Below are 9,284 nucleotides of genomic sequence, written 5' to 3' on the forward strand. Positions count from 1 at the left end.
CATAACTTTCCCATGTGCTTCCGCAGTTCCACCCAATAGAGTACAAAAAGTTCACTTCCTTCTTACCTTTTGGTCCCATTTCTAAGCTGTCTACTCTTCCTTCTATTAATCCTGAACACCCCAATTTCTCTTATCCCTAGTTTAAGCGCAAGATGTACAATGCACAGATGGATGCAGACGAGTTTTGATTTCAGATCTTAACCGATCAATAAAGATAGATTCAATTGGTATTGGTGTATTCGGCATCTATTTAGTAGTGTTATATGCCTTCACAATGGCGTTGGTTTGATCTCATTATAGCATCTAGTTAGGTTAAATTTGGTTAGATATGGTTTCTTTTATGGTTTTGGTCCACTTAATGCACTACAAAGGAAGCAATTTTCTTTCATTTAGTTGACTTTATCTCTCTTGGACCATAGCATAGGGTGCAAATTAAGAATACTAACCCACTATCATCCTATGCTAAGTCACTAGCTAGGTTTAGTCCCATGACAATACAATGGTCCATTACATACTACAAGAACATCCTAATTTACACAGGTTAGAATTCAGCAATGTATGGAATTTCGATGTTCAACTACCAAGCCGCGATTACACTTGAACAAAACTTTCATCATCACTAATCGCCTCATCCAAATTCTATGATACCTCAACCGTACAATAGCCAAATTACTAAATTCGATTTCAACCTGACTCAACCAAAAACAAAACCGATATGATATCCGAAACATAATCAATCATCATCCAAACATATACACTCAAACCAAATCCAACCCGAACAACCCATTTACCAGCTCTATCCAACAAACAGCTTGAGACTACTTGATGATGAATTGTAGCAAAATCTAGTTAAAAATCCATCATCGTTGCACAACCAACGCATTTATTAAAATAGAAGTTGGGGGTGGGGATGCAACAGGAAAGAATTAAATTTTGTACAACAATGTCAGAACTATCAGCAGCATAGAACATACAGATTTACACATACAGTACCAAGGTCACAAAACTGTGATTGAATCAGTTATAACATTACATCATATAATAAAATCTATCAACTTTCTAATGTACTTTTTTTCTCATCCTTATAATTTCTTTAGTGATAGTTACAAGCTAACCAAAATGCTGCATTTAAAGCAGTATTTATGGAGTTGATTAAAGAGCATGGGTGAAGGATGGTGGTGGGTATACAAACTAAAAACATCCCACATATATGCAGATGTACAGTAAAAAAAATTTAAAAAATTAACCCAAAAAAAAAAAAAAAAGTGGCAGAAAAAAAAAATTAAACAAAAACTTACAATCTCTTTTTCTTTTTTTCCTCAAGAATGCCAGATCCCATTCAACATGTTTCTGAATCTATTTGCTGATAATTTTCTGACAATTTTTTTAGCATCAGAAACACCTGCATCAGCAAGGTTTTCTATGTTCTTGACATACCCAGAATGTGCAATTTTTCTTCTAGCATGATTGCAGCTGCTAAGTGACAGTATTATAGACAATAAGAACTTAAAATTCCCAGAATTTCCCTCTTTTGGATCAACCAATTGAAGGATTAATCCAATATTATGATCATCATTTGCGAATTTCTTTCGATTTTTAGGCACTAAAACCATGATTGACAATGCTTCAGCAGCCATTTCTCGAATTTCATAAGATTTCGCCTCTAAAAACTTGACAAATTCAGCCATGAAACCAATATCCCCCATTGATTTTCTTGCATCCTCTGATGTCCCGCATAGTCTGCAAGCCGATTTAAACGCCAATTCTTGTATAGAAGTATCACCCTTTCGAAGAAAATACAGAATCTGGTCCATAAAACCATAACCTATTAACATATTAACAGACTCTACTGATAAATAACACAAATTCTCAATCGCCTTCAACGCTGATTCCCTCGATTTGAAAGAGTAATTCGATTTAGGATCAACAATTCGAGCCAAAGCTCGTGCCCCGCCTTCTTTAATCACCAATTGACGCACATTCTCGTCCCCTGAAGCCATAGACTGCAAGAATTCAGCTGCACCAATCTGACCCAATTCATCTCTTCCCTTAATGATCCTAACACAAACCGAAATCGCATCACCTTCGATCATAAACCGCTTGATTTCCTCAACCCCAACAAGATTACGCAACACCCAACAAGCCGGCCCGATCAATTCAACATCAACTTGTTCATAATTCGAGCATAAATTAAGCAAAACAGTCACACCACCGTGAGCCGAAAGCGCCCAAGCATTATCCCCATTCTCAGTCAACTTCTCAAGACATCGAATAGCACTCTCTTTCGCCTTCAAACTCCCCTTCTCCAGAACCCGAATCAACGGCCCGATCACACCGGAAACAATCAACACTCCCTTGTAAGAATCAAAACCCGAAACAACCGCGATTGCAAACGCACACTGCTCCTGAATACAACAATCATTCGAGTCCAAACAATTTGCCAATAGTATCACCAAATCACCCATCTCAACAACAATCTTCACATACTTTTCATCCTCAGTAATAACCTCATTCAACGAAACCAATGCTTGTCTCTTCATCTGAGTATCACCAATCTTAAGCCGGGTCCATAAATCCTTCACATAAAACCGCATATCCTCTCGGCCCGACCCGAGGCCCGGCTTCAGAACAACCAATGCAAGATCACCGGTAACAACGCCTGAGCTATTATAAATGTCCGTTACACCCTTAACAGCGAAGTCGAGCTTTGATATTACTCTATCCAATTCACTCTGCATCAGGAGCTTGCCGCTGTAGGAGACGTTTATGCAGCGGTTGGCGAGATCACGGCACACTCTCACGGTGCCGGAGATTGCCGCGACCGCCTCCGATAAACATTTATGCTGGTGAAGATTTTGGGTATTAACATTATTATCATTATGATTGTATCTTGGTAATGGGGTTTCAGCCGCAACAAGAAACATGCTCAACTCCTCGAGCTTCTTCCGAATTAGCTGCCATTTAATGGTGAACACACGAATGGTGTGTGAAAGTGTGACTATTGATTCGATGTCATCGATTAATCTCCGGATATCGTCTTCTCCGGTGGTCGACGGTGAAGGGTAGTTCCGGGAATTTTCTGGGTCATTGGATTTTTGCTCTTCCCCCATTTTTTTTTTCTTGTAAGTTTTTTTTATTTTTTGGGATGATTTTTTTTTTGTTGGGGTTAACTTAAGAAGAAACCCATTGATTCTGGTGAGTTAGAAAGAGAAAGTGTGAGTTTTAGAGAGAGAAAGTTGTAGAGTGAAGTGAAAGGAATGAATCTAGGGTTGAGATTGTAGGAGCAGTAAAATGGCGGGGAGTTGAGATGGGAGGAGAGAGAAAGGGAGAAGAGGATCTAAGTGCGCCCTTAAATCAACGGTGAAAATTAAGGGGGTGATTATAATCTAACGGGTGATAGTGAAAGTAGAGAGCAAAAAAGTGATAAAGATTGAAAGATTCTGAAAGGGTGTATAAATGTTTCTATTCTTCATTTTTGTGCAGTTTGTTAACTCAACTTTTGGAGGTGTTTTTCGGAATTTACTTATTTACCCTTTTTTTGGGGGGGGGGGGTGGTGATGTATAAATGTTTCACAAGTACCTTTCACTAATGGGGTTGAGAATTTAATGAAGGACCCACCATTGAGTGAATTGATTAGAAAGTTTAAGCTCAAGGTGCAAAGTGAGAAATGTAAAGTGAAAAGAGGTGACAAGGTTGTGATATTGATACCTAGAGAAAGATATATAGCAAAATATTCCCATGGACCATTTTTCATCAAATAAAAGAAAAACTACTTACTCCTTTCTAGGGATGTCACTGGGGCGGGTCTAGTAGGAGACCCGCCCCATCCCCGCCCCGATGGGGCGGGGATGGGTCTAGCTTTGGCGGGTCGCGGGGCGGGGATGGGTCTAAAATCCATACCCGCCGTGGGTGATGGGGCGGGGATGGTTGTTATGTAATACCCGCCCCGCCCAGACCCGCCCCATACCCGCCCCGCCCCGCCCCGCCTGACCCACCCCGTACCCGCCCCGCCCCGCCTGACCCACTCCATACCCGACCCATACCCGCTTTATACCCACCCCATACCCGCATAAGACCCGACTAGCCATAGCATAATACGATTAAAAAAAAAAAAAAAACTACACCTAATGAAATCTAACCCAGTAACCCACTTACCCAATACCCACCCTCATTCACTCATTCTCAAAACAAAAACCCTTGCCTCACTCTCTCCTCTCACAGTCTCACTGCGCTGAATCTCTTCCTCAAGCCTCAAACCCCTCTCTTCGATCCTTCTTCTTCAACCTCGTGGTCCTCGTCTGCAATCAAATCTCTTCGATCCTTCTTCTTCAACCTCGATCTTGCAAGGCTGCAACTCATTCAATTTAGGTAAACGTTTTCGCATTATTATCTTTGAATTTTCTTAATTCAATATGTTCAATTAAGAATTTCTTAATTGGGTTTTCGATTGAAAGTATGTGATTCGTCTTTTATTTATGATTTGTTCGATTGCGGTTTTCAATATTTCATTTGATTGAGCTAGGGTTTCGTGTTATATTTGTATGATACTTTCAATCTAATGCAATGTAGTTGATTACTGTTATTTTTTGTATGATAATGTATGAATATGATGACCTCCAAATTTTTTAGTTTATTAGGGTTTTAATCTAGAATTTTCATTACTTGTTTTTTTATATTTAATTTCACAAAATAGATATAATAAAGTCGAAATATGTATAGATTGTAATTAGTTTTTCTCATTAATTTCAGACTTATAAGTTTATGTTTATTATTTTAGCTTATGTGTGATAACTAAATTCGGATTATGTCATTGGGGGAAGTTGGAGCAATTTCTATTGAGAATTGTTAAATAACCCAGGTAAGAATTTTCTTCAAATTTTGTTGTATTCTTTGTTATTGAGATTGTATAAAAGCGTGAGAAATGAATTTCAAACTATTATCATAGTATCATACTATTGTTGTTATACTGTAATTTAAGTAGTACTCAATATTGATGAAATTGATCACAATGTATGCAAATTGAGTTGGGGTAATGAAAATGTGGATGGATAATCTGGTGCTGATTTTGGTGGTTAAGAAAGTGGGTGTGTATAGATAGAGTGGAAGAACAGGTTGGATCTTTAATGTCGTAAGCTGACAGCTTTTAAGAATGAAGACTTTGAGACACCAAATTGTACAACTACTGTACTATATTTTGATGTCCTTGTGTTTGTGTTTGTTGTCTCCCTCTTTCTTACAAAATGAGAGTACTAAATTTGGTGATGCTGTTGCTGGCAGCCAGTATGTAGTGGTTAGTGACTTAGTGTGATAGGTGGTTAACTGGTTATGCAGCAGCAACAATATATTAACATAGCAGTTACAGTATGACATTATGCATTGATAGGCCTTTCAACATGATATCTTCCGATAGCTGTGCTAGAAGCATGATCTGCCTTTGCTGCTGTGCATTGCTAATTTGCTATTATTAATTTATTATTGCTGTTTCTGAGATGTCAAATGTGTTCAATACTGTAGTCAATATGTCTAGTGCATTAATTGTCTTTATTTAATTTTTACAGGGGAGAATGACATCTAAAAATGAGAATAACGCTAGTGTTCCCACTTCCGCTAGTAATACTCCAATTGCAATAGATGATGATGAAAGTCCTCTAGAGACTAATTCCGATCCTTCTCTCCTACCAATTACTAGTAGGCATACTTCGGCAGTGTGGTCTGATTTTAAGAGAAAGAGAGTTGGGGATGTGATAAAAGCTGAGTGCAACCATTGCTCCAAGCTACTTGCTGGTGGGTCAAAAGCAGGAACTACTCATTTGAAAGATCATATAAAAATATGTCCAAAGAGAGTATGTCAAGATCTTCGACAAACAAGAATGTTTGGTACAAAAAAAAACTTGAATGATAAGAATGACACGATGACATTGGCTCCTTACGAATTCCACCAAGAAGATGGAAGAAGAGACTTGGCAGAGATGATTATTTTGCATGAGTATCCAATTAGCATGGTTGAGCATATTGGTTTTAGAAAATATAGCAAGACACTCCAACCTGGATTTAAAGTGCCGTCTCGCAACACAACTAGAAAAGATATTATGAAAAGATATGAGCTTGAGAAGGAGAATGTTGCAACCTTGTTGAGGAAAGCAAAGGGTAAGATTGCCTTAACTACTGACATGTGGACAGCTGACAACCAGAGAAAAGGTTATATGGCGGTCACCTCACATTTTATTGATAATACATGGAAGTTGCAAAGTCGGATCATAAGGTATTGTTTTCTGGTTACTTATAACTTGTTTATTTTTTTTGGTTGTCTTTGTATTGCTATAGTTTTTTGTGTGAATTTTAAAATCATAAGAATTATAAGTTGTGATGATGGATGATAATAATGAGCCCATATATCCACAATAGTATTGAATAGACAAATAATATATGTTATTTTCATTGGTTTTGGTAGGTTTTTATATGTCCCCGCCCCTCATACTGCTGAGGTTCTTGCTGATGCTTTGAAAGAAAGCATTCAATCATGGAATCTTGATCTTAGGTTGTCTTCTATAACCGTGGATAATTGTTCAACTAATGATGCAATGATGGAAATTTTGAAAGGAGTGTTTCCATATGGCTCACTTTTATTGCGAGGTGATTTTTTTCATATGCGTTGTTGTGCTCACATATTAAATTTGATTGTTCAAGATGGTTTAAGTGTTGTGGTATCAAATGGTGTTCAAAGAATTAGGGATAGTGTTGTGTTTTGGACTGCTTCTGATAAGAGAGTACAAAGGTTTGAACAAGTGGCTAAGCAAATAACTCCTGAGTGTAGTAGAAAGTTAGCACTTGATTGCAAAACCAGGTGGAATTCTACTTATGAAATGCTTTCTATTGCTACTAGTTATAAAGAAGTGTTTGTTGTTTTAAGTGCTCGTAATAATTTATATAAGAATCCACCGACCCCTGAAGATTCGGAAAAAGTTGAGAAAATATGTGAACATTTGGAAGTGTTTAGTAAAACTACCCTTAATTTTTCAGGAACAAATTACCCTACGGCCAATCTTTATTTTCCTAAAATTTGTGCTTTGAGAATTGCTATTTCTGGTTGGCTTTTATCTCCTCATGATTATGTAAGGAAAATGGCCGACATTATGTTACAAAAATATAACAAGTATTGGGCTAGTGTGAATGGCTTAATGGGAGTGGCAACAATACTAGATCCTAGATACAAAATGGCTCTTATTCGCTTTTATTTTGCAAAAATTTTTGATGAGCATGACTTTGAAATTGAGGTTAGTAGAATTAGTGATCTTCTACGAAGATTGGTTGATGAATATGGGTCTAAGATGGGTAAAACTCAAGGTAGTAGCAACCAACAAGCTTTTGATTTGGGTAGTAGTAGCAAATCCAATGAAGAGACCTTTATGCAAGAATTTGCTGAATTTTTACAACAAGATAAGGACTCAAGTCATGATATATCAGATTTGGATAAGTATTTAGGTGCTGCTAATGTGCCTCTAGTCCAAGATTTTGATATTCTTAACTGGTGGAAGACAAATGGAGGCACATATCCCATTCTTCAGCAAATAGCACGAGATATATTGAGCATTCCTGTTTCTACTGTTGCATCAGAGTCCGCATTTAGCACAAGTGGTCGGGTTCTTAATCCTTATCGTAGTCGGCTTTTACCGGAAGCTGTAGAAGCTTTGATGTGTACTCAAAATTGGATATGGGCTGCTTCTAAAAGTAAATAGCTAAAATAAAATTTTATTTAATTAATAATATTATTTATTTATTTATTTTAATTAATTCACATTGTATTTGCAGATTGTGGAGAATTTAAGGATGATGAATATGCTAAATTAGTGGGAGAATTAGAGGAAGGATTTGAAACATGTGATATCGATTCTGGAACAAGTGGACTTTGCACCGAATAATTCAAGGCCTAATGAATTTCTTGTTATGTATTTGAATATTTGTAGACTTGTAGTTATTTTTAATATTTGGACTTTGGACAATTTGGAGTTAGTGTTTTTTTTTTCTCTTATGTACTACTAATTTTAAGTTTTTTAATATGTAGTAATGTAGTATGTATGCCTAAGGTGTTGCACTTTATGAAAATGGTTGATCTTGCAGTGGTTTTTGTTGGATTTGAGTTAATGGGATTTGTATGCACTGCTACTTTTTCATTAGTCTACTATGAAGTCTGCAGGGTTTCAGTTGACACTTGAAACTTGAAAGACAGTTGCTTTTCTCAATACTAAGTTGGCGGGTATGGGGCGGGGAATTGGCGGGGATGGGGCGGGGGTTTGGCAGGTATGGGGTGGGGGTTTGGCGGGTATGGGGCGGGGACGGGGATGGGGCGGGGGTGGTTTTAGAGTTGGACCCGCCGGGGCGGGGACGGGGATTATTTTCAGACCCGACATGGGGATGGGGATGGGGATGGGGATGAAAATGTGAGGCGGGGATGGGGATGGGAATGCCAAAATCCGCCCCGCCCCGCCCCGTTGACACCCCTACTCCTTTCGTCCGTCCCTTAAGATTGCTTAATTATGTTTTTCGTCTTACAAGGTCATCACAATCCCTCTTTACGTTATTTACTATCCCACATACTAAACAATAGGCCTACCTTTTCATTAAATACAACTCTTAATAAAGCGAAAAATTAAAAATTAAAAAGCGGACAATTAAACTTAGTAAGGCTTTGTTCTCTTCACCTTAAAAAAATAATATTAAGTAAAAATAATTTAAGTTCAGTAAAAATAAGTTCAGTTCAGTAAAATTAATTTCAGTTCAGTAAAATAATTTCAGTTCAGTAAAAAAAAATTCAGTTCGGTAAAAATAAGTTCAGTTTAGTAAAATTCAGTTCTCTTAAAGAAGAATTATAATAGAAAATCAGTAAAAATAATTTCATTTAAGTTCAGTAAAAATAATTTAAGTTCAGTAAAATTAAGTTTAGTTCAGTAAAAATAAGTTCAGTTCAGTAAAAATAATTTCAGTTCAGCAAAATTAAGGTTAATTAAACAGGGCCTAATATTAAGAGATGGAGGGATAATGTAGCATAAATTTTCATATGAAATAAAAAAGGAAGCTGTCATACTTGGCACAAGGTTGATTAAATATTTTCTCAAAAAAAAAAAAAAAAGGTTGATCCAAAATAACTATCCACCCCCACCATGTGTTGCCCTCTAATTCTAAGTACGGTTGCTTAATTACCCAAAACACTATTTTGTTAATTGAAAATAATTTTTGTTTTTGTTTTTTGGGAGAGGAATTTTCCTTTAATATAGTTAGTGGAGTA

General features: G+C 37.1%; 2 protein-coding genes across 3 annotated transcripts; one reads left to right on the forward strand and one right to left on the reverse strand.

Moving 5' to 3' along the window:
• Positions 1-946: 946 nt before the first annotated feature.
• Positions 947-3,511, reverse strand: LOC110693520. Its single transcript, XM_021870638.1, has one exon. It carries the CDS (start codon positions 3,108-3,110, stop codon positions 1,320-1,322), a length of 1,791 nt encoding a protein of 596 aa, XP_021726330.1. The 5' UTR covers positions 3,111-3,511; the 3' UTR covers positions 947-1,319.
• Positions 3,512-4,243: 732 nt separating this feature from the next.
• LOC110693521 (zinc finger BED domain-containing protein RICESLEEPER 3-like) lies at positions 4,244-8,143 on the forward strand. 2 transcript variants are annotated; one of them, XM_021870639.1, is made up of 4 exons: positions 4,244-4,369; positions 5,560-6,263; positions 6,453-6,634; positions 7,811-8,143. In XM_021870639.1, exons 2-4 carry the CDS (start codon positions 5,566-5,568, stop codon positions 7,918-7,920), a joined length of 990 nt encoding a protein of 329 aa, XP_021726331.1. In that variant the 5' UTR covers positions 4,244-4,369; positions 5,560-5,565; the 3' UTR covers positions 7,921-8,143. The 2 variants fall into 2 exon arrangements, with proteins under 2 accessions (XP_021726331.1, XP_021726332.1); XM_021870640.1 differs by lacking the exon at positions 4,244-4,369 and having other exon boundaries at positions 5,516-6,263.
• The last annotated feature ends 1,141 nt before the right edge of the window (positions 8,144-9,284 follow it).

The sequence above is a fragment of the Chenopodium quinoa genome, unplaced genomic scaffold (genome assembly GCF_001683475.1).
Source record: "Chenopodium quinoa cultivar QQ74 unplaced genomic scaffold, ASM168347v1, whole genome shotgun sequence".
Classification (NCBI taxonomy): Eukaryota; Viridiplantae; Streptophyta; class Magnoliopsida; order Caryophyllales; family Amaranthaceae; genus Chenopodium; species Chenopodium quinoa.

Coding starts and splice junctions, on each gene's coding strand:
- LOC110693520 (XM_021870638.1), bottom strand. CDS start 3,110: ATGGGGGAAGAGCAAAAATCCAATGACCCAGAAAATTCCCGGAACTAC.
- LOC110693521 (XM_021870639.1), top strand. CDS start 5,566: ATGACATCTAAAAATGAGAATAACGCTAGTGTTCCCACTTCCGCTAGT. Junction 6,264..6,452: donor TTGCAAAGTCGGATCATAAG/GTATTGTTTTCT, acceptor TGGTTTTGGTAG/GTTTTTATATGTCCCCGCCC. Junction 6,635..7,810: donor TGGCTCACTTTTATTGCGAG/GTGATTTTTTTC, acceptor TTGTATTTGCAG/ATTGTGGAGAATTTAAGGAT.